This window comes from Cygnus atratus, chromosome 1 (assembly GCF_013377495.2).
Source record: "Cygnus atratus isolate AKBS03 ecotype Queensland, Australia chromosome 1, CAtr_DNAZoo_HiC_assembly, whole genome shotgun sequence".
NCBI classification, from domain to species: domain Eukaryota; kingdom Metazoa; phylum Chordata; class Aves; order Anseriformes; family Anatidae; genus Cygnus; species Cygnus atratus.
This window is the reverse complement of record NC_066362.1, coordinates 54797327-54822075: the sequence shown is the minus strand read 5'-3', so window position 1 is coordinate 54822075 and position 24749 is coordinate 54797327. Positions and strand designations below refer to the sequence as shown.

Sequence of the window (24749 nt, the reverse complement as noted above, 5' to 3'; positions counted from 1 at the left end):
GGCACCGCTCCGAACGAACACCACACTCTCCAGTTTCTGCGTACCCCTCTCTTCTCCTCGAGTCCCACGCTCTCTCCGCGGGAATTTAAAACAAGTTTTAATTAAAATACAAAAAAAAAAATAGAAAAACACACACAGCCAGACGAAAAAAAAAATAAAGACAGACCCCGCTGCAGGATGGGAGGTGGGTTCTCATCTCCCGGTACGCCAGCTCCTGCCTCCCCATCCTCGATGTGGCCGGGTGCCCCTACGCCGAGACCCCTCGGCACGTGAGGACCGCTCAGAGCAGGGAAGGCTGGCGCTCCCCGACAGCCCAAAAAAGATGCAGAGAAGCCACCCAAGGAAAGGAAGCCCGAGTCAACGATGAGGCCCGTTGCCACAATTCCCCTCACAGCTTAAAATTAATTTAATGCTTGAGAAAATAAATTCTGTTATAATAATAAAAAAAAAAAAAAATCAGACTTCCACCATCCAGCGTGGCTGGGATCTGATTCCCTCCCAGCCCACCAGGCGCCTGCAGAGAACAAAACAAAGAGAGCAAACAAAGCCCCCCACCCCCTGCCCTCGGAGAAAAAGGAGAGCAAAGTTAAAATGTATATGGCTAGAAACCATATGACTTGAAAATGATTAAAAAAAATAATAAAGCAGAAGATAACCTAAAGGGGAAGGGGGGGGGGGAAAAAAAAAAAGAAAACCAGGAGCAGATAAATCAGGAGAGGGTACGGGGTAGGCAACGGTAGGGCCCGGGGGGGCAGCGGAGGTGTTTCTGCACGGCTCCCGCGTCATCAGCTCCTCGGAGGTGCTCGCTCTGGGGGACGCAGACGGCCCTCTCGGAAATGGCTCGCGCCAGCACGGGGGCACAGCTCGACTCCTCGTCGTTGGCAAAAAGAAAAAAATCGTTCATTTCTTGTGTTTTTTTTTTTTGTACGATTCTTTTTTTTTTTTTTTTTTTTTTTACTTTTTTGTTTGGTTTTTTTTTTTTGGATTTTTTGTTTTTTAAAAGAAAAATACAGTGAAGACACTAGAGAGATTTAAAAAAAAAAAGAGAGAAAAAGGAAGACAAAGTTAGGAGAAAAGGCTCTTCCCAGCAATTCCAATACCAACTGAAGCATAACAAACCAAATCACCTTCTACAGCCCTGCCACCCCTCAGAGTTACCCTGTCCAGTCAGAAGAGACTAGCTGTGCAAAGTTTCACACTCTAATACATGCTCAGCACCCTCCTCCCCACCACCATCACACTGCCAGAAAAGCATTCATTAGGAACTAACAAAATGGCTCCCCAGCCTGGCTCCCCAGCCCAGTACCTTCTCCACCCTCCCTACCCTCCAGGAGAAATGGAAGCTACTTTTACGCCCAAGATAATTCATCCCCGAGGCTTTGGCAGCAAACCTTACACTTCCTTCTGAAGCCAAAAAAAAAAAATCTCATTTTAATTTAATTCATTAAATTACGGTAAGGTGAAGGGAAAAGGATATGGCCCCAGTCCCCCACAGTAACTTCAAGGCTTTAACCTAATTCCTAGTGCCAGCAATTCCCTCCTTGTGGGATCCCAGGCATGAGGACAGGCTCACCTAAGCAAACACTGGTCCAGTGGCAATTGCTCCTCACTTCCCAAGGTGATCAAATGGCACACTTGTCTGCAAAAGAAGAGAAAGAGTATGTAAGGGATGGAGGAAGAAAAAGGCAAGAAGGACACAAAAACAGAGGGCCTGCGCTTTTCTCTCTGGATATCATCCCTCCCAAGGGTTTACTGTTCCACTTCTCCAAACCACTGTGGTCTGGAAGACAACCAGGTGAAGGCTTACTCTGAGCAAAGCAGAGCTAACACCATACTGAGCATGGCTTGCAGAAAAAGCACAACTGAAGACCGAAGCCATAACCTGGCACCACTCCCCTCAGCGCGCTGCAGAAGCTTCAGGCATTGCGCTCACGTCAGCTCCAGCGAGTCGAGCAAAAACCGCCTGCAGGGCCCTCGGTCTTTGTTAACACCCAGGCCAAGGCCACGTACATCACAGCGGGGGCTCACCTGTGACGCTGAAATCCGTGACACTTCTTGCCGCCCTGTGAGGTCGGATGAGGAGACGTTGGCAGGAGCTCCTCGGTGTAACCTCATGCTGACCTTCCGCTCCCTGTCCACTCTGGAGATTGCTCTGGGGGACGTGTTTCCTGTTGGGGCAGAGAAACGCGAGACAACAACGTCAGCCTAGTTCCAGCATCCAGTCGATAAACAGGGGCAGCTCCCCCATCCCACTCACCAGACTGCTGGATTCGGGAGGTGGGGGTGGAGGCCATGGGCTCTGTGACATTGCGAAGGCGGTTGGCAGTGGCTCCAGCAGGTGGGCCAGGGGCCAGTGCTCGTGTGGCTGAACCCCGCAGCTGCCCCATCCTCTCTTCTCGCTCATGCTCTCGCCGCTCCCGATCCATGTCTTCGGGGTTTCGGGCTGCTCCCTGGGGCAGAGAGAGAAAACCAAAATGTGGCAGTCAGGCAGGGGAGACAGTAGCAGCAGACAGAAGACTCAGGGTACTTGACCACAAGAAGAAAGGAAAGCTTCATCCCCAAAACAAGCTTGCCCCACTATCTTCCACTCCACCCAGAGGGGCTTCATTCTCTCCCATGGAGAAATGGGGAGGAAAGCACATGGTACTATAGCTGTTATTGCAATCTCCTTCTGTCCCATCTCCAGCTGTAGTTCTCTCCTGAAAGGTTACTTCTACCTACATACAGCGTGAGATCTATCTACTGATACACACGCTGCATCAGACACACTGACAGAACGGTAGCTGTACCCCTCAGCACCACAGAACAGCTGTACCTCTTTTTACGCTACCTGGTCCCCTTTCTCAAGTTGCTCGCTAGGCTTAAGTACACATGACAGGCAGTCTCTGACTTTCCTCCCTCATATCCATGCCACAAGTCAGCCCATGCTCCTCCAGTCTTTTCCCCACACACACTCACAAATTTAAGCATGTTCCAGTCAAAGACGTAGTCGTAGGAGAAGCCCTGGCGGTGGAAGAGGTTGCGGAAGAGCTGCCGCAGGTACGAGTAGTCGGGTTTGTCATCAAACCTCAGCGAGCGGCAGAAGTTGAGGTATGTCGAGAACTCAGCTGGAAAGAGCAGAGAACAGTTGCTTGTTAGACACCGTTTGTTCCCCCAGCCCCACTGGGGATCTACCACAACCTTTCAGCAGCAGCGTGCTGGACCAGGAGAGTGCAAACACGGAGCTGGGTAAGGAGGAAAACAGAGCCTGAGGGCTGCAGTGCTCCGGCCACAGAGAAGATCCCATCCATATTTTTACTGGAGGCAACGCTCACGCATCCCTCTCTTCTGGCTGCTTCTTCAAGCAAGAGGCAGCAAGTCGCTGTGTCTGCTGAATGTGAGGAACCCAGGCCTACGTGGTGTAAAGATGACCAATGCAGTTCAGAGAGTGGCAGGGACATAATCTGTGCAAGAGGAGCTGTACTCAGCTCAGGCCAGAGGTCCTCCTTAGTCCAGCGGCCAGAAGTAGACAGCTACAAAAAAGGAAGACCAGAGCAAGCACGTCTGACACTTCTATTGACATTAGCCCAACTTCCACCTATTTTCAGCTCAGGGACTTCCTGATCTGGACATGGTTTCTAATTATTTAGTAACCCTCCATGGATCTCTCTTCCACACAGTTGTCCAGCCTCTCCTTGAACTCCTGTAAGCTTTAAGCATCCACAACATCTTCTGGAAAGGAAGGAGTTCCACAGGTCTACTACTGGCTGTGTGAAGAACTGTATCATTTTGTTTTGAAGCTGGCAGGAGCCAGATTTATTTGGTGGCCCCAGTCCTTGTACTGGGAAAGAAGTCCACTCCCATCCAAACTTCTGGAGGCACAGAGGGAGTGCAGACTTCTATCATCTCCCTTCTAACCATATCTCCTTTCTGGATTCCAGCCCACTCACTTGCTGCATGTATGGAAGTCACCTCACTGCTGCTCACACCTTTGGTCCTTTCCTGGGCCTTCTCCAGTTCTACTGCACCCTTTCTGAAATAAAGGGAAGGACCAGAGCCGCACAAGGCACATACGGTGTGAGTGGGCCACGGGTTTATACGTATTGTTTGTGCTTTTTTCTTTTCTAACAATTCCCAACACCTGACTGACTTTCCTCAGTAGCCACTCAGTGCGAAGCTGATGCTTTCACAGAACCACTTATTGTAGCTGAAGCAGCTCCCTGCCGAGCGGCACCTGTCACCTCAGAGCCTACTGCTTTATACGTGCCATGAGGACTTCTATTCTCCCCCCACATACAGGGCTCCACATTTGTCTACAAAGGATGGCATTTGCCACTCCACTGCCTGGTTATTTCTGGGATTCATCATGGTCAGCCCTAATTCCTATCAACCAGAATAGCTCGGGATCATCTGCACACCTTCTCACCTCACTGCCCATCCCCTTTCCAGATTGTTTCTGAGGTTCTCAGAGATCCTTCCCAGCACCCTCACGCCCTTACTAAAACAAGGCTCATCCCTCCACTAAAACACCTAAGTTTCTCACTTCTGAGCCAGAACTGTATCATCACGGGTCTCTTTTGCTTCTCTTCACTGGTGTCAGCAGCACATCCGGGTCTGGGCTTACCAGGCCATGCCCTTCAGTACCCAAGACTCCAGGGAGTTTCAGCAGAAGAGCAAGCCATGCACCAGACAAGACAGCCATCGAGATCAGAGCACTTACAAGGGTACCCTTTGCAGAGCACCTCAATGGGCGTTGACATCTTTTTCTCGCTGATCCTCTCGTACTTTTGGCGCTTGGTGGCAGCCTTGAGGCCCTGCCAGGGCAGCGAGCCCAGGTTGAAATACATGAGCACGTAGCCCAGGCTCTCCAGGTCATCGCGGCGGCTTTGTTCTGTGGGAAGAAGTTACACGGGGCAAGGAGTGAGCGGCAACTAGAACTGCTTTGGCAATCGCACAGGTTTGGAGGTGAACACAGAATCCAAGAAACAACATCTCTCTCTTCTTTGTTGCGTCTGTAGGGATAGACAAACTCGCAGAAGAAATTCCAGTACGAATTCCTACAGGGGTGTTCATACTGCAGTTACAGCACTCCTCTCCCCACACAGCACAATCCACTCATAAACGGGTAATTACTCTGACTACCTCCTTCCTCCCTTGGAGGAGCCTTAATTCACAAGAGAATCCAACACCAAGAAGTGCTGCAGCAGCTCTGCCGGCTTCCTCTTCCCTGTCACAGAGGAAGGGCACTTCCACTCCTCCACCCAGGAGGATACCTAACCCAGGGATTAGTCATGGCAGAGACTGTCACGGAAAGACAAAGCTCACAGAAGCAAGCCCCAAACTACCCTTTCAAACACATCTTCCAGCTAATCTGCCGATATTCTTTAAACAGGGCAAAAACAAGGAACTAGTGACCCCTTCTCGAGATAAACAACTGTGCTCATAGTTTAGAGAAGCCCAACAGGTAATATTGTTAGGTAATACTGTGCAGAGACGGATTGGTGGCATTTTTCACGAGGAAGAGGAAAAAAGGCGTATTTTGAACAAAAAGGTTCCCCTCCAAATGGGAATGACTGTGTAACCGGCACCACCAACAATGCTACTTGGGGCAAGGACTGCCCTTAACAGGTCATTATAAAGGCCCGCTTTTAGATGCGTATTTATAAAACACAAAGCTTTGTTTCCCAAGCAAAAACATTTCACACTGAACTTTTTCTCTGGCATCACCAAGCCATTTTGAGCAAACTAGTGACTTAAGATGCTGTTGACACAGAAGCTCAGCAACTTGGACAGGTTAACTTGTGAAACTTCCCTCAGCTCCCCCAGCGTAAGTACGAATTCATCTACATATCTTGCCAAGAAGCTCTTGCCCCTGTTGCCCTACTTCCCTCCCAAATACAAAACACTTTGGAGGAAGTATTTTGCATCTTCAGGAGAAGAACTTAAATAGATAAGATGCAAAATATGGCTTGATGGAGAACACAGGGGAAGAAGAAAGACTAACGAGGTTCATCCAGGACATTCACCTACTACTACAGCACATCTTGCTGGATTCAGTGCCGCGTCCTGAAAGTTGCTGCAGACTACGTATTAGTCTGTGGGTTCAGTGTCAGCTACTTGCTGCCACCTGCCCCATCCGAAGGCCAGTGCAGTGTTGCAGGCACCCCTCACTCTGCCAGCCTACCTGAGCCGCTGCCTAAAGCCTGTAGGAGGTCACAGACCCCGATGACCAGATGTACCCGCACACGCTGCGGGCCTTTCTTCTCCTGCATCCATCCCTCTCAACCTCTTCGTGCTTTTGAAGACTAGGGTGCTTGGCAAATTAAGATATATTAGGGGAAGGGGAAGAAAATAAGTAAAAAGACTGTGGTTGCAGAAGAAAAGGAGGGGCTCATCACTTCAGGACTGAGAGGAGGTGGCATAAAAATGTTACGGCCCAAGTGCAGGAGAAAGAAGCCCCACTGATCCCCAAACTGTCTTACTTTGAGCATGCAGGAATAACTGCGCCACTGCAAGTTGCCCACTTTAGAGGGGCTAATGCTTCCTGATCTCATCAGGCTGCTGCCAAAGATAACTACAGGGCTGGCTGTCAGACGCTCAGATGCTATGAGGGAAGCAGAGGAAGGAAAGACACCGTTTTGCATTTGGCTGAAGGCTGGGTTGCATATACTCTGAGGACTGCGATTACACACCTCACATATCAAATAAATTAAACTATACCGTATTTGATAACAACCTACATCCTGACTGAGACGGGAAGCCTGTAGAAGTGGAGCCAGAATACACATCCAGGGCCTGAAAGCAGAGGTGCTGAGGGCAACCCGGATTCTGCAATTTGCCAGCCCTCAACTTATCCATGGTGTAGCTCTAACAGCCTGTAATTGTTGGTTCCCTGTCTGGAGCGTAGGGGTAGTCCTTAGAGTAGGGATAGACAGGGCAGGAACCAGAGAAACCTACTGGGCAGAGGGTTAAGACGACCCAGGTCAGTGGGGGATGCTGCAAGGCCTTACTGGAGGCAAGGAGCTGCGTCACAAAACCAAACCGGGTGGCTCACGAGTACACCAGACACATACCCAGTGCCTTAACGAGCAACACGATAGAGGAAAAATAACTCTAAGGAGGTTATCCAATTACTAAAACATGGAACGATAAATGCCTTGCTGTGTGGTATCCCTGAAGTGGGATTTCTCAGGTACATCTGGTCATTGTAGCCCTCTTAAACAATTTCAGCGAGATTCAAATCTGTGAGGAGCCCGGAGCACCGACATGATGGGTCATGGCTGTCAAGCTATCTTAATTATAGTACAGACCTCAAACACTGCAGGTTTCTTTCACCTCTAGCCCCAGCTGAAAGATCCTTGATTAAACTTTGGGTGATGGTGAAGAAGAAAAGAGTTCCTAAATCCCATTTATCTATTTAATTTCCAGAGTCACACATTCCTAAGCTATCTCCAGTTGTTTGTGTTTTTTTGTTTTTTGTTTTTTTTTTTTTTAAAAACCTGATCTTGTATACCAACAGCCACAGAATTGTAGGTAACATTAGACAGCCACAATGGAGTAATTAATTAGAGTTAGGAAAAAAAACTTCACCTCTATGAACCAGAGAAGTGTTATTTAACATCACTACTTTTCAATTTCAGAAGCTCGACAATTGTTGAGTAACTCTCAAAGTATCGCTGAGAAGCAGGTCAAAAGTCTCACTCTACAGATTGAGAAGAGAGAAAGAAACACGAGTGAAGTGAATGCGTGCGCAGAGCGAGCCAGTTCAGAAGCAGGATTACAGTCGTGACCTGCGCCTAACCTGCAACGCCACATCACACTTCCTCTCTCCATTTTAGTTCTCAGCTCTCCTACAACAGACGGGGAACTGCTACTTCTGTAACACGCTGCTCCTCACTCAAACACCCTTCCAACACAAAACATGAGGCTGCCTTCCCACACAGCCCAGCACGGCCTCTCAAATCCAACCCACTCTGCAAGCGATCTCCCCCGTGCTTAGGAGCGGCGCGGAGATGCGGTGCCAGTTTCTTCCCACTCCCAGGGAGATCCCAGCCCACACCGTAGCTCCCTTTGCACCGCGGGGTCCTCAGAGGGAGCTGAGTCAGGGGTGAGTGGCAGGAAGGTGAGTTACCTGGTGGAGACGCGCTTGGGCAAAGACAAGAGAACGAGGACTGTTTGCCTCGGATGCCAGGTTCATGCCAAAACTAGTTTCTGTGCTGCTCGAAGCACCTCCCGGTCCCCCAGCATGGTGCTTCCCTCCCACCCCAAGCAAAGCTGTCCCCACGCTGGGCTCCCTCAATAAAAAACAGCTCTCTTCGCCAGAGCCAGCCAGGCTACAAGCAGTCTTACCCAAGCAATGCTTTCCTGATTACGCACTCAGACCTGACTCTGCACATTCTGGGACTACGCTTCCCCTTCCTCTCCCCGCCGTGTGATGACAGCCTTTAAAAGCGCACAGAAATCTGAAATGGGTGGCAGGAAGCGGGATCAGCAGAAGACCTTTATGACCAGCGCAGCCTGCGCCGATGCCGTCCTCGGGACGGGTTTGGGGAGGAACCGTCCCCCGCCCCCAGCCTCCTGTTATCCAGACAGAGCCCACCAGGCTTCCCCCAGCGCTGTCTCCTGGGCACCCCTGGGCATCTATTTCAGACTTCACAAGCTCCAGAGGGTGCAGGGGACTCTCATCCCCAGAGCATGTGAAAATTGACTGGAATGCGTGAACCAAAGCCTGCACAGTCCACGGCCTCCCCCAACGGCAAGTCTCCAGCTGTGGAAGCCCTCCCCGATCTCGCCTCCTACTTTTTCCCCCGGTCACTGGGAGAAGAATGTGTTTCCTCCAGACATCGGAATGCCCAACCCTTAGCTTGCACATTCAAATAAAGGCATTTATTCATTTGCTATTCCCGTCACACGAGTACCCCAGCACCTGGTTCCTTCCCTCTCCCTAAACTGCATTAATGCAGCACTAAGACAGAGAATTTAGTATCTGAAAAGTCAAAAAATTCAGAGCGACTGTTCCCATGGCGATGCTGCTAACTCACAAACACGTCTGTCATTTACCCCGTGCTAAGGTCTTGAGGAACTCCGGCTGCCACCCTGCCACCCCCAGCGCCTCTCCTCCAGGCAGGTCAGCTCCCCCGAATCACAGAGAGGTGACATATCTGCAGCGTGGAGACAACGTGCCCGAGACCTGCTGCACCAAGTAACTCACACCCAGCATTTGAGAAGCAAAGGGCAGGAAGAGAGCAAGTGACTGTTGCGCTCAGATTGACGGCATATGCAATTTGCCCTTGGATTAGTGCTCAGATGTTTGCTCATCCTGACCCACGAGCCAAGCACCAGTAGCAAAGGGCTAAGTTAGGGGTCGGGTGAATAATAAAGTCGTTCAAGAACAAACAACCCACACCCACAACCAGACAGCTAGCCTCTCACGCTCAGTTCAGACAGGGCAGGCACACGCAGAAGAATCGACAGACATAGCAGTAAGAATTATTTTGTGCATGTCTCCTTGCGGCAGTTACCATGGCTGTGGAAATCTTGACCAAGAATTCAATGGAAAGCCAGTTATATATAAGCAGGTCAAGCCAAAATACAGAAGACCAACCCGGGGAGCACCACAAGAACTATTTTTACTACACGAAAGAAGTCGGGAGGTCACAGTCCACTCAACACACAGCAGTCCCTGTTTCAATATAAATAAAGCCGTTTCGGTGTACAACCATACAGTAGGAAGCACGGAGGACAGGGAGAAACTGCTTTTTCCGCAGGTCAAGTGTTGGCTCTAGACTTTTGAGAAAACATCTGCAGGAGGGGAGAAGCAAAAGCTTCCCCTGGGAATGTGAGGACATGAAGTCTTGTGGAAGCTGTTAGTGTAAAATATCGGAATTCTTTGCTGGGATTTTCAAATTCCCAGATCATACATTGAAGAAGAAGGTCTCCCAAATGCAAACTGAACTGCGTTCCTGAATCGCCTGGCAAGGCAGTTTCGGTGCTTCTGCTGCTCAGATGTGCCAGGCAGTAGCAGAACATCAGCCTGTTCAGAACGAACCCTGTGGCAAATACGAAACTCTCACAGCGGGGACAAAGAGGTCACACAAAGAAGCACCCAGTGAGGGAATGGGAGAAAGAACTGCGAGAGGTTTTCACCTCTGTTCCTCACAGCAACCAGGTGTTATGCATCGGGCTCGTTCCCTGGACAAGAGCTTGGGTGACTTCAGGAGGTTTAAGTGCCCCGTGGATTACCCTGTGCAGTGTGTCTACAGAGCCTGTCACCAGTATAAGACGCGGCTGAACTCCCAGCACTCTTTCCCAGCCCAGCTTTATCACCACTGTAGTGGCCTTAAATGCTCAGGGCAGAGAGCCCTGTCTCCCTAGAGCTGCCTCATATTCTCTCTCAGAGGTGAATGGGAGAGTGTTGTTAAAACACCCACGCATTTTAAAGGCCTGTGAAAGCCAACCCTCATTATCACAAAACCTGGATATTTGTGCCAAAGGAAACCTCCCCTCATTTCAGCTTCTTCCGCATTGCCAGCACGTTGCTGTCCCCATCCTCAGGGGTGGCTACCAGGAGTATCACCACACTGTGGTGGGCCTGCATCCTCCTGACAGCTACGAACTCATCACTGATGCAGGCACCAAGGAGTCAACAAGAGAGGTTCCAGTTGCACATATCCCTAAAGGCTTAGCGTCTGCCAATGCCTCCTTACACATCTACCAGCCTGCAAAAATGGCGCAAGGCAGAGTTAGAAGCAGTGAACTCAAGGGGGTCACAGCCTCACTGCTTGAAATAGGGCCCTGCTGTACTAAGCAGCGCACAAACACATACCAGCAGACAATTTCTGCTTTCTGGAGCTCAGAGGGATGCAGAAGGCAGGAGAGGTGACACAGGCATAACAACTAAGTTATTTGCCCACCACCCGCACGCAGGCCAGCAGCAGAGCCAGGCACAGGACCCAGCTGCGAGTGACTCAAACCCTGGAGGTGGCTTTGCAACCTTCAGGAGAACATCTGCTGCCCCCCCAGCACCAGACACACGCTGTGGCCCGTGGAAAGCCCCACCGAGGAGCAACAGCAGGCTCACCGATTCCCAGGTGGGTGTTGATAGAGGCGTAACGGGCTGTGCCGGTCAGGTTCTTGTTTTCCCGGTAAGGGATGTGCTGGTGGGTCCGGGCGTCTCGGTACTTCTTGGCCAAGCCAAAATCGATGATGTATACTAAGTTGCCTTTTTTGCCAAGCCCCATAAGGAAATTGTCTGGCTTCACGTCCCGGTGGATGAAGTTCTTGGAATGAATGTACTCAATACGGCTAATCTGGAAGGGGGAAAAATAAAATAAAAGTGAGAAGTGGAAAGAAAGCTCATCATAGCTGCATCCATTATAAAGATACCATACCCTGTCAGAGCAGGAAAAGGGACAGAGAACATCAGAGATGGCAGCCAAGCAAAAGACAACCCTGCCCACCCTCTGGAGGCAGTGGGATCTGGAGATGGAATTCGACCCTGCACACCAGCACAGTCCTCAGCCTGGGGAGGTCACCACTAGCACCACAAGGAAGGAATGGAAGACACTTTGCACGGACCAAAACTCTGAGCTTCAGCGTTGACACCAGTCGGCTTTCAAACTAAGCCAGGTTGGAAAAGGAGAGGGTCCAGAACAGCTAAGGATCCTAAGCCCAGGGCAGGCGCAGTTTACTCAAGGTGGGTAGCAATACCAGTTGCTTATCATGCCAGTAAAAGTATCTGCGCATGCAACACTAACAGAGGGTGAGCAAAAGAGGAAGGAAGGAGGGCTAGAGATTAGAAAAAGTCAGCAGTGCCTAGGTTCCAGGCCTCCAGCTTCATCAAGAAAGAAAAACCTGGCAGCCACTTGCTGCTAAATGCAAAAGCCTGGGGTACGGCATTTCTTGAGCACAGTGGATGGGGAAAAAGATAAAAGAGGCATGGAAAAGGAGAGTAGGCACAAATGCTTCAGAGGAAACTCACCATCTGGTCTGCTAGGAGCAGAACTGTCTTGAGACTAAATTTGCGGGAACAGAAGTTGAAGAGATCTTCCAGGCTCGGCCCCAAGAGCTCCATCACCATCACGTTATAGTCCCCCTCCGCTCCACACCACTTAATGGAGGGGATACCCACTGGGGAAACAGAAAGATTAAGCCCACAGAACAGAGGAAAACTGCCGCGTTCCCCGCTGAGAGGGTTCTACGCGATACCAAATCATTTTCTTTCTGAGGCCCTCCAGAATAATTTCCTCCCTCAACCGCACCCCCAGCCCCATCCTTTCCTCCCCAGCTCACCTCCTCCTTGCATCATCTTGTAGAACTTGCTTTCGATGTGGAGCTGGGGATGCTTGGTTTTGACACATTCCAGTTTGATGGCCACCTCTTCACCGGTTGCAATATTGGCTCCTGCACAGAGACGAGGGTAAAATGAAGATTGAAGAGGCTTCCAGGGATGTTAACCGTTTTAACAAGGCCCTTACAGACGCCCAAACCTTAAGACTTGCCCTGAAATTTATTCTCTGCAACGCAAATGAGATTCGGCCACTTCCTACCAAGTTTCCAGCCCTGCCACGTGCAGAGACGTGTCCAGAGGAAGGCACATGACTAGTAAGCCAGCTCTGCCCCTGCGGCTGGGCTAGAATAACAGTTCTACGACACGTAAACTGCCTCGTTATCTCAGCGAGTGCCAGACTTTGAGAGGACAGCCTGCATCAGCAGAAACAAAACTGAGTACAAGTTTTAGCTGTCCCCGAGCATACGCTCAGCCCCCTAAACCCAAGCCAGCTCCCAGGCAGGGATATGGAGTACATCTTCCCCAGAAAAATTACTGGTTACCTCAGGTACCAGTGGGTTCAGGAGACATTGCTAACATTCCCTGCTACCTCTGGTTTCTCTACAGCCCTGACCTGCCTGATACAGACAATTCCCAAATCTCCAGCTTCTCCCTCTCCTGAGGGCTTTAATAATACCTTTATCTTTTGCCAACACAAAAACATTTGCTGCATCCAAAATTAGAAGCGCGAAGAAATAAACTGAGTCCGGAACTGAATTAAGCTACTCAGACGCCTTTTGTTGAAGGTATTGCTAGATGGTTTGTGGTGACACAAAAGCACCTCCCCGCGTGCTTCCTTCTAAAAAGGAGCGAGCTGCCAGCCACGAAAGCCAGCACTTTAGTCCCAAAGCGCGCTGCCAAAGGAGGAACAGGCTGATCCTTCTCTAGTATTAGCGGGGAGGATTCCAGATGTTTCACATCATCCTAAAATGGAAAGAATGAAGATCTGCCACAGGTCACGGGAATGACACTCAAGACTTGCTTCTCTCTCCCCCTTCCCGCGCCTGCCTCGCACACAAACAAGCCCTTCCTCGTATCAGGGACTATTAAAAGTTGCACTCGAACACAACTCAGATTACCAGCTGCTTGTGAACTCTCCCAAAGTAAACTGCTCCAGAACACGCACGGGGAACGTGAACTGGAGTCAGAGATGGTGTTTTGTAGGAAACCCACAGCACGCTTTGGTAGGTACGGTTAATTCGTGCCTCCCGATCCCTGTGTTAAGACTCTGAAAGTCTTAACAAAGAAGTCCACACAGACAGACCTCCCTATCCATTCTCTTTCACACACTTCTTCCAGAACCAGGGACTAAAGAAAAAAAAAAAAGGGAACAGTTCATGCAACTAAATCCCTTCTCCCACTGGATCCTAAACGAGATCCACCTCCTGCTGAAGGGTTCAGGCACTGCTTGTACACAGAGTTAGCCAAGAGCTCCCTGCTAGCAAAAAGACGTCATCTAGATACTACAGTGTCAGGTCGAGACAGACAAGCTGCTAGGAATTTGAAAGAGAGGAACAAAAACGATCAGGGCCTAGAGGGATTGATTTACTAAGAAAGATTAAAAGAGCTAAATATGTAACATAGACAAGAGATACAACTAAGAAGGGTGGGGAAGAAGAATGGGACATGACAACAGTCTGCAAATATTTGAAGGCTGTAAACACCAAGGAGGGAGAGGAATTATTTAGGGTGCTCTGAGGGAGGGGAAGGAGGAGCAATGGAATGAATTTAATAAGGGTTTTTACTCAAGAGCCAGTCGAAGGGAAGGGGGAAAAGCCACCCCAATAGTTAGAGCTGTTTTTCCAAGGGTGACTTCTGGAAAAAAAAAAAAAAAAAAAAAAGATTGCTATTTTCCACTTAAAAACCTGCTGGCCAGCCAACCAAGCCTGATATTTCCCTTCACTCCACTACAAGACCCTTCTTACAAAGATCAGGGAAAGAAGAGCAGTAAAAGGGGCTCAGATCACAGTAAGGACGTGGCCCTGGACTAGCGATGTACCTTTTAAATGGGTGTTCAACCATAGGGCCACATTCAGCATGGGAACACCCAGGATACCCAGAAAGACGAGAGCATTTCCTTCCTTTCTCTCTTTCCCCTGCCTTTGTGAAGATTTTCCTCCAAATCCTCCGCAGCGGCTCCCTTGTGCATCCCCTGGGGGTTTTTTCCCCCCCTCTCCTAGCCCATCTGCTGACACACGAGAAACGATGACTCCTGTTGACTTCTGGCAGCGTTAGCATTTTCAACGAACCTTACCCCCAAAGCTGAAGAGCGGAAAGACGAACGCGTTCTCGTCTCCGCATCGCCACGTGTGTTTAGGAAGATGACAATGCATCCACTGGCAAGGCTGCGTGCAGGCGGGGGGTGCCATCTGTGAGCACGTAAAGCGGCTACGGGGAAGGGGTGCATCAGACATTATGAAAGCTTAGATCCTGCAAAACGTGAGGGTGGCACTCAAGTGATCGGCGTGGCCACCAGCCCCACGCTCTCGATAGCCCAGACACAGGTGTCAGTCTCCGAGAGGAAGCACGATCCCCCGTGGCCTGGGACAGCAAAAGTAGGATGAATCAGGCGTGATAAGGGGCTGTTCTTTGCTGAGGGGGTCACGGACCTTCAGCCAGCCCCCCGCCCCTAATATCTTCGGGTTGCTCCCTCTATCATTTATTTTTGGGGGGGTAGAGATCTACTCAGACAGCCACTACCAGGAACCAGGAGGGAATCCTCTCTGATCCTTTGTTCCACGCTTTAACCACCATCTTTTTTTAAAGGCACAAATACAAAAGCAACAGTTCCTCGCTCCTTCCCCAGCCTGAAAAACCCCACGTTTCAGACGAACGCGGCAGAGCCTGCCTAGCTTCAGCCAGTCGAGAGACGTATGTAGGATCGGGGATAATTCCTAACATCCGCCCCCAGTCTCGCTCCGCTGTGGGGGCTGCACAAACGCGACTCATTCATCACGAGCTGTTTGAAATGGGGCCCCGGGGACAGAGGATGTCACCTGCCGAACAGGATCTGGTTTTAAGAGCGGCCTCGCCGCGCGTCTGATGCGGCAAACGCCACCCTCCTCCCGCACCGGGCGAGACAACGGGCGCCTTCCCCGCTCTCCCCACCGCCCCGCTCCCCTCCGGCCAGCTCCAAGAGGGAAGAAAGGAGGGCTGCGAGCAGATGGGAGAAGTCAGAGAGGGCGAGAGAGAGTTAACAGGCCAGGAAACAAAGGAAACGCGCTCCCCTCCCAGCGAGGAGGAGCTTGCAACCAGGAACTGTCCAAAGGCAGCGCCGTGTCCCGGCATGCTTTGTCTGCAGCGCGCTCCCTCCTTCCTCGCCCCCTCCGCTCACCCCAAGGGCTCCCCGGGTGGACCCCAGCCCCGGCCATCTGTACGAGTCCAGCAGTGCCGCCCTGACAAAGCGGCTCTTCTCCGAGATGGGTTTTGTTCCCGTGGTTGAGCCTTTTTGGAGGCAACCGGGCTAGCCAAGGCCTGCGGGCAGCCCCATCGCAGCCCCCATCCCCACGCCAACGCAGGGGGAACCCCCTCGGCACGCACACACACCCCTCGAGGTGGAGCACGAAAGCAAGACGTTGTGGTTTGGAGCCCCAGCCTGAGACTCACAACAGTCCCCCCTTTGTGTGCGCCCGTGTGGAAATTCAAGTTTCCTTCTGACAGGAAACCCAGAAACGAATCCCAAGGAGCAGAGCACGCAGCACCCGTCGGTTCCTGAGGCAGCAACACCCCGAAAGAGGGAGGCCGGGAATACACCACAGCCCGTGCTCGCCTTCAGACACGAAGCCCATCTCTCTCTGCTCCAGCTCCCCACCATTATCAAGAGAGAACCGGGAGCTGGATGTGGTGCCGGGGAGACATCCCCACGAGTGCGCCCGCCTGTCGGCGGAGCAGGCGGCGAGAGGCCAGCGGGAGCCTCAGCGTCCTCCAGACGCACCGCCACAGACTACGAGCCTGATCCCTCCGGGCTGGGGAGTCACCCCGGCTCCAACAAGTCTCGCTATCGCTGCTTCAAAACAGGCTGGCTTGCACCTCAATGAGCATCACAAGGGCTTTGATACCGCGTTCGAGCGACTCGGCTGAACCCAGCCACCCTGTGCTCGCCACACCATGGCACCAGAGCTTCCCCTGCCCCTCGTGTTGTTCGGTGACGGGCCAACCCCTTCGCCTGAGCCACTTTTCCATGCCCCCGTTGTGTGCATCTATAACCAGCTCTATGATGCAGAAATACAGCATCAGGCCTTTCCACTCAGTACCTCCCTCCTTTCTCCACACGTATCCCAGATGTTCTGCAAGATCCTGACATCTTCCACGGCCTTAGAGGGGCTCTGGAAGGCTTCAAGCCCTAGCAGGAGTGGAAAAGGCTGCGTCTGGGCTAAGAAATCATCCCCCCTCGATCCCTAGCACCTGGGCATTACCCAGGCACCTGAGACACCGACCAGCTGAAGGGCCGCAGAGGAACAGGCTGCAGCAAAGGCAGCACACGGTGGAATTGGGATCCCTTATCCATTATTTATCACCTTTGTTCATGCTCTGGATAAAGGTGGCAACAAAGCCCGTTACTGATGATTCCCACAGGATACTTAATCAAGGGGAGCTGCCAACACCAATCAAGAGAGAATAATAAAGCAAAAAGAGAACTGGAGATAAAAGCCAGAGGTAGAAAACAGAAGGTGATTTACGAAACAGGGAGAGGTAACCTGAACTAGAGGCATTCACTGAAGGGAACTCGGGGAGGGACGGAGATGTTGCAGAACCTGGAAGAGGCCTCGCACAATACAGCCGACAGCGCGTTAGGGCCAGCTCTGCAACGTGATACAGCGCTGGTGACGGGGGAAGCCAAGGAGACCCAAAGCGGTCTATGCAGAGGCACCAAGTTACAGATCACCTAAGGGTGGCCCCCCTGGGCCCAGCGCTGGAAACGTCACACCCAAAACGCCGTGGAGGCTCCAAGCTGCTCAGCAGATGGATAAACTGGGAAGAACTGAAAGAGCAGCAACAGTGAGGAGCAGTGGATGTAGTGGGAAACAAAACAGGGCTCCACCGAGCAAACAAACAGCCAAGGAGCATACGCTAACCATCTGTAAGTACCCAAAGGGTGCAAACACCAGGAAGAGAGGGCAATCATTCTGCTGGCCTGCGGGACCGCAGCTTACAAGGTAATGGTGGGAACTGGACAAGAGGTGAAGCCAGCCCAGCCCTCACGAATGGCTCTTTCGGGCTACTGGATAGTCTCGCCACTCCAGCCCCACGTGGTTTGAGCCACTAACATCATCAGCGGGCAAAGCATCAGGGAACGCATCTACACGTCAGCGTGCTGGCTCGGAGGAACTTCTCCCCAAGTGCTGTGGCAACAGGAAACCCCAGAGTTTCGCAGGCTCCGTCCACCGACCCCATGCAGCTCCCAGCTCAGGTCACTCCAGATGGTAACTCTAAATCCCACCCCACCCATTGCAGACCTATCAGATCTGGGTCCCAGGACTTTAACCAGGCCGGCCTCTCCGACCTGTTTTACACCTCCTTGTCTCAGGCCTCTCTCACAGGTGCCGGACCACCTCTTCCACTATCAACCTTCCCATCGCTTTACTCGTCTTACCCTGAAGGAAAGGCCATCTCCTCCCTTTCCACCACCCACTGACAGAGTTTATACCCACACACCCAAGCTCAGGAGAAGGAGGCATGAGAGTTGGAGTAGGGTGGATGACAAATACACCCTCAGTAGTCCAAACCTAGATCAGTCTAATCAAACACCACTGTGTCTCCAGTATCTGTGAGGCAAGGTGGAGTTTACCCCACCCTCTATGCCAACAGAAGACCAGCAGCAACTGGAAGTATTCCTTGAAGCTTTTTTTCCCCCCCACTTTCTCCACCACTTCCAACCTTAGATGGCACCTAAAAATATCAACAGGCAAACAAACCAAGAACAGCGATGCAACTGAGAGAAAACAACCTTGCAGGTGGAAGGACACAGAGACTCGCGCTCACCTAGATAAATGTCTCCAAACGAACCGCTGCCGATCTTTCTGCCCAGCCGGTATTTGTTCCCCACTCGAAGCTCCATGGTTCAGGCGTGCTGTGGAAAGAAGGGCAGAAGACACAGTCAGAGCAGAACCAGGAACTGAATCGCTACCCCGTGGAAGGCTACAGAATAGGCCTCGCCGCTTCGCCCAGCACTCGCTCCAGAGGCTGGGTACAGCTTTTAAAGCTCGAAATGTTTCACCTTCTACACAGCCACTATCCTGACCGCCTGGATGTCCAGGAACAGCGGGAGCTAGAAACGCTGCAGGAACGTGACCCTTTCAAGAACATCACGGGAACGCAGAAAGATTGAACCTCATTTCCCACCATTTTGTTCAGACTTGGGGCAGGAAATCCCTTTAGAAAGGTGCTAGAGGGCGACCACTTCACACCACAAGGAGCAGCACCCTCCCCCTTCACGGCCACCTAAAATAACCAGCGCCAGGTCACTTCTAGCACCAGAAACACCAGAAAGGGTGCTCCGTCCCGTGACAATGAGCTCCCTCTGGCCCAACACCACACCAGCACCACAATGGCAGAGCAGCACCGTAACCAGGGGCTGCGAGAGGCAGACAGACAGACAGACTGCCAGGAGCAAGCACCTCCGCAGCCCCTGGGCTGGGGCTGGCGCGGGGGACAGGGAGGAGCCGTCGCGCAGAGCCGGGCGGTGGAGAGGCGTGCTGAGGAGGAACAACACCATTTGCTTATCTCCTCGCACCTCTGCTGATGGGATCGCAGCTGGCTGAGCCTCCCCACCTGTGCTACCCCCCGAGGTGAGCCAACTGCTTGTTTTTGGCAGCCGGGGCCTTCCCCCGTCCTTGTGCCCGAGGGGATTAGCTAACCCTTTGACCTGCTGTACCCGGTTGCCTTCCCCAGGCTCAGCCTACTCACCTTCCAGAGAAAACCCACTAAGGTAGAAGGCCCACAGCCATGGAGCTTGTCCCCCAGCCGACCTCAACCTGCAGCAAACACCTCTGGTCCAGCAGCTCCCCCATTAGCTGCCCCATTTCCCTCACCCCTTTCACGGCCACCAACTTGTCCTAGGAACCGCGGCTCTTCCTGAGGCAGCGAGCACGGCTCCTTTTAGAGGAATTCGCCACACTCCTGATTTATGCAATGCCACGTTATTAGCGTACAAAACGCAGACACAGAGTCTGTTGGGGACAGGAAAGGTGAGGAATGATTCATGTTTTCACAAGTAGGTGAGAGGAACTTTCCCTCGCTGCAGCCCGCTGGGAAGGAAGCATCACCGAGGGAGAGGGAGGAAGGGATGGCTCTGTGAGACGCATGCCCAAAAAAAATAATCCCAGCCATGGGATTCTGGGCACACCATAAACCCGGAGCTGCTCCTCCTGCCCCAGGAGATGGGATTACAGAAAGAGGAACAGACGAGCTGCAGGGACGTCCGCCCGGGGAAATAATCCTATCAAGGCATTCAGGGGACATTGTGAACCCTGAAAGCAGAGCTCTGCCACCAGAAACCACACACAAAAACACTGGGAGGTGGAGTCCCCTCACCTAGTATTTGCTTATGCATGTGGGTTTCTGCGCGTCTGAAGACTACAAAACCCCGTGGCTATTTCTGACTTTCTTACTCCGAGGAATGTAGGCAGAGCCTTGGGAAGCGAACCAGGCGGCAGGCGTACCTGGGCGAGGGCGCAGCAAGCAGGCACGATTTGTATCCGCTGCCTGCTGTTCCGTATAACCACGTTAACGCACAGCCGAGGTGCTCGGCCTCCTACGCCAACGACGGATCAAAGGTCTGCGTCCCCAGGAACCCATCACGCCACCACCATGAAGACGGCTCTCCGGCCTCTGTCCTTTGTGGCCACCCGGAGCACTTCCAACCCGAGATGGGCCTGGCAACAGGTCCCAGTGGGGTCCCATCGCACCGGGGCACGGTGACACCGGTCCACAATGCCACAATCCCAAGCCTAAACATGGTCCCACCCTTCTGGGACAGCTGGGTTAAGAAGGGTTTCTCGCACAGCAGGGCAGCAGCCCTCCTAGCTGATTGAGCAACAGGCTCCAGAGGGGAATCTAAAAAAAAAAAAATGTTCCGGGGTGAGGGGGTGGAAGCGGGAAGCAGGATAATGGAGTGAAAAATCACAGTCACACAGCTGTCACCCTGCCTTATCTCCCCCCCAGCACGCACACAAGTGCGCCCGGAGAACCTGGGCGGCGATGATGGCCTGATGGGGACAGCGGGGATTCGATGGCCAGATAGGGACAGCGGGGATTCGTGGCGAGGGGGGCAGGCACCCCCCAGCACCAACTGCTGCAGGAGTTCCAACATCCACCACGTTCGCTGGCTGCCTCCCACTCCACACGCGCACCCCTACAGCTCCTGCCCTTACCTCACCTTCAGGTCTACAACCGCAAAGAGAAGAATGGGGGTTTTGCACCGAGGACTTACGTTCTAATATTTTAAAATTATATCACTCTATATATTATTTATAGATGCGGCAATCTCAGGAATCCACCCCCCAGCAGACTTTAACTCCCCTGCGCTGCCACCCTTCTTGCTGTGCTCTCCAGCCAAGGCAGCGCTCCCAGGGGCTGCAGGGCAATCATTCAGTTAAACCATTTAGTTTTCCACACGGGATTAACACGCATACAACCTTAAAGCAAGCGTGTGCTCTGCATGAGCGTTTGCATACGTTAATATCCACATTACCCAGACACCTACAACATACTACACAGCCTCAGAAAAGAAAAAAAAAAAAAAAATACTATGCAGCCGCCTGTGTCGGTCCACACACACGCACCATTTTGCACCAATCCCCTTTTATATAATATAAAATACCCACGTACGTGCACAAAGGCCATTATATAAACACACCACGGAGCCGATCGCACACCGGTGTGTCAGCAGCGACGCCGGGCGAAGGCACTGCCAACCATTTCAAAGGGGGAAGAGTTGTCTCGGCCCCACCTGAGGAGGTGGGGAGCGAGGCGGCGGGTACGTGGGCTACCAAAGGCCACACAAAACCGAACGAAGACGGCTGAGTTCAGCAGCTGCATCATGGAGGCTGCCGAGCCCAGCACCGCTCCGGCTTGAAGGGGAAGTGTGGAGAGTGGGGGTTGCTTTGCCCGTAAAGGCTGTGCACGGCTTTTTTTTGTGTGTGTGTGTGTGTGTGTGTGCCAGTGTGAAGGGAATAAAGGAAGAGGCTGGCGACATGATCATCGGAACTGGCTTTAAAAAAAAAAAAATGGAAAAAAAAAACGCATTCTGATTGAAATGCAAAACATCAAACACCCCCCCCCCCCTCACACTTACAAAAAGGAGAGGGTCTGGCAGCTGATAAGATGGGGGGGCAGAAAATAAAATTAAAAAAAAAAAAAAAAAGCCACCCAGCATCGAAGCCTACATTTTAGGAACAAACAGCCACAAACAAGAAAACGGGGGGAGGGGGGGGGGGTTGAAATTAAATAAATCTTTCCCTTACACCCCCACCCCCTACAGGCAAAACACTCCGAAAGCCAGCCGTACCGGGGCTTTTATTTTTCCGGGTAGGCAACAACAACAAAAAAATAATAAATAAAGCAGCCACCCCCCGGGAAGGGGCAGCCAACTTCTCGGCACCCCCCCCCCAACCGCCTGCCGGCCGCGGCCCCCCATTACCCCCTATCCCCCCAAAACCCCAAACCCCATTCCCCCCCCGGCACAAAGGCGGTGGGGGGGGGGGGGGGGCACATCCCAACGACCCCACTCGGGGACCCCCCAAACCCCCCCCATTTCCCATGCAGGGCCCCGGCAGCGGGGACCCCCCCCACCCCCCGCCCGGCTCCCCCCTTCCCGGGGCGGAGGGGGAATGGGGGCGCCCCCCTCCCCGCACCCCCACAAAGGGGCTTTTGTCCCCGCTGCCCCCCGGCCCGGCGCATCGGGCCCTGCCCTCCCTCCCCTCCCCGCCCCTCCTTCCTTCCTCCCTTCCCTTCTTCCCTTCCCCTCCCTCCCTCCCTCCCCGGGCGCACACAAAGAGCCGGAGGGGCCGCCTTTCCCCCGGGGTTTGCGCCCCAAGATGGAGGCGGGCGCCCCCCATACCCACCCAGGCGGGAAGGGGGCCGTGTGGGGCTGCTGCTCCGCCGGCTGTCAGGGGGCCAGGCGGCCGCGGAGGGGAGGATGACGGAGGATTGGGGAGGGCTGGCGGCGGCCGTGCCCGGCTCGGTCCCTCCTTTCGCTCGGCGCGGCGCGGCACTGCCTGCCGCCTCCCCGCCCGCTCGCCGTCCCCTCCAGCCGGCGTGTGCTCGGCACAGCCCGGCGCTCACCCAGTTTCCATTGAGCCCCGGAGCCAAACCCACTGATGTCACCCAGCGCAGCCCCGGCCCTCCTCCTCCTCCTCTCCTCCTCCTCTTCTCCTCCTCCTACCGCCCGCCGTTAAAGGCGCAACCGCCGTTCGCTCTGCCCCCCTCGCCCGGCACGGCCGCGGTCCCCGTCCCCTCAGCGCTGGGACATGGGGGACCTTTCCCCTCGGTGGCTCCCCGCTCTCCTTTCGGCCCTGAGGGGAACCAGAGGCCCGAGGCCGCCCGCTTCCCTCACACCGCCCGGCCTGCTTGGCTGGGAGTTAAAATGTCGTCGAGTTTTTAGTGGGGAGGCCGCGGGTGTGCGGCCCCGAGCCCTTGGGGACAGCCCTGAGGGTGGGCGTCACGGCCCCAACGGGTTCGGTTTGGCCAGCACCAGTGGGAGCAGGAGCCCCGTGCCCTGGTGTCACTGCACTGCCTTCACACCATCAGCATAACCCAAAATATTTTGCCCGTTCCTCTTTTCACTAGCCATCCTTCCCCTTCCAACCGCAGCTAATAGTAACGTGCTTGCTCCTCTCCCCTCAGGGGTGCTTCCAGCACCTTCCCCATGCCCTCTCCCCCTGCCTGTGGATGCTGTGGTGCCTGACTCAAAATTTCATCGCTGGACAAGGCCAGTGGGCACGGCGCAGGGCGATGCCAGCTCTGCCCCTCAGCACCGGTTGGCACAGCACGGCACAAGGCTGGGGCTGGGGTGGCGGCGGGGGCTTGAAGAAATCCCCAGTGGAGACGCAGCCCTCGCGGGTGAAATCCGAATGCGTGTACGGACACTCCCGCTGCCTTTATTTTAATCATTTCGGGCTTAAAATAATAACTCTTTAATTAGAAGTGTTTCCTTAATTGAATTGTAATCAAGTTTTCAGTGCTGTTATCCGGGCTATCCACGTGATCTAATAACACCCACCTTCTCTCCAACACTGCCTAGCTACACCTCGTCTTCTGGAGTGATTTGTACTGGGGAGCCCGGGCCAGGGGCTTCTGGTTTGGGGATGCCTGGAGCAGCCCATCGAGACCCCGTCTCCATCAGGGCTGTCCTGTTCTCTTGGGAAGGTCCTCGGGCAGCCCCCAGTGCTCGCGCTGCAGTGCTGTGGGGGGAACCCATGGTGATGGGTCATGGGCTGAGTGTTGTAGAGACCCTGCCCCTCTCTGAGCACTAGGAGCGGTCGGAAAGGCACTCGCTGGCTGGTGTATCCAAGGGGGATTCATCTCAGTGCGAACCCAGCCAGCATCACCTCTGCCAGCCACTCCATTCCTGGGGTGGGAAGGGAGAAGAAGCACCAGAGCTGCCCCCGTCATTCGCGGTGTCACTGCTGGGTGGCCTCCCAGTCACCGTACATGATTTTCCATGACCAGGGAGCTGACTTCATAGCACCTAGCAAAACTCATGGGTAAACTGAAGCCCTCCCAAGGGAAAGCTGAGCTCCAGTGACCCGGCAGACCTCAGAGCGCTGCCAGGTCGCGTTTGGCAGCTCTGCCTGCTCTGCAGTGAGCAGATTCCTGTTTCATCTGCTATCCAGGGAGGGACGTGCTGCTTCAAAGACCAGAGCCGTGTCCTCACATCTACGAAAGTGTGAGGAATGAGAGGAAGAGCAGAGAAAACTTTGAATCTGTGCTGATATTCTACCTCTACAAGGCCAGCAGAAGCAAGAAATCTGAAGTGAGAGCAAACACCTGGGATTCAAGAGGAGGCAAACACACACAGCTCGATGCATCCAGCAGCGCAAACCTCCTGGCAGCCCAAGAGTCCCTAAGGTGACTTCCCACTGGGCCAGGGGCACCTCTGCTCATCTAACGCTGTTAAACTCAGCGTAGATCTGGCAGCCTCCTGCGCTCGCTTACCCTGGGGCTGCAGCTCGGCTGCCCTCCTGCCCTTGGTGTAACGGAGGCACGGGGTTAGCAGTGTGTCACGAGGACCACAAGATTTACTTTATCACGCTCGAAATGCTATGCGAGGGCAGCGCTAACGCAGCACAATCCTCAAACCCGAAATGGGCCGAAATAGGAAGGATATGGATTACGGTCCAGGCTGTATAAGACCACATGCATTTCTTGTCCCGGGATCCCTGCCCAGGCTGGCTGGTGATCATTTGAGGATCAGCTGTCTGGTATTCTGTTTTCTCCTTGT

The 24749-nt window shown here is 53.1% G+C and overlaps 1 protein-coding gene across 1 annotated transcript; it reads right to left on the bottom strand.

The window, feature by feature from the left end:
- Nucleotides 1–940: 940 nt before the first annotated feature.
- On the bottom strand, nt 941–22675 carry CSNK1E (casein kinase 1 epsilon). Its single transcript, XM_035551964.2, has 11 exons — nt 22372–22675; nt 18290–18377; nt 12271–12381; nt 11960–12108; nt 11060–11288; nt 4700–4870; nt 2959–3107; nt 2258–2450; nt 2029–2168; nt 1574–1639; nt 941–1021 (listed from the first exon to the last, which is right to left on the bottom strand). The coding sequence occupies exons 2-10, from the start codon at nt 18363–18365 to the stop codon at nt 1607–1609; spliced, it is 1251 nt and encodes a 416-aa protein (XP_035407857.1). The 5' UTR covers nt 18366–18377; nt 22372–22675; the 3' UTR covers nt 941–1021; nt 1574–1606.
- Between the last annotated feature and the right edge of the window lie 2074 nt (nt 22676–24749).

Excerpts from the sequence above, each read along its gene's own strand:
- CSNK1E (XM_035551964.2), bottom strand. The coding sequence starts at position 18,365 with ATGGAGCTTCGAGTGGGGAACAAATACCGGCTGGGCAGAAAGATCGGC. Across the intron at positions 3,108-4,699 it reads GCTCTGCAAAGGGTACCCTT|CTGAGTTCTCGACATACCTC; the intron begins GTAAGTGCTCTG and ends TGCTCTTTCCAG. Across the intron at positions 1,640-2,028 it reads CACGGATTTCAGCGTCACAG|ACAAGTGTGCCATTTGATCA; the intron begins GTGAGCCCCCGC and ends CTTCTTTTGCAG.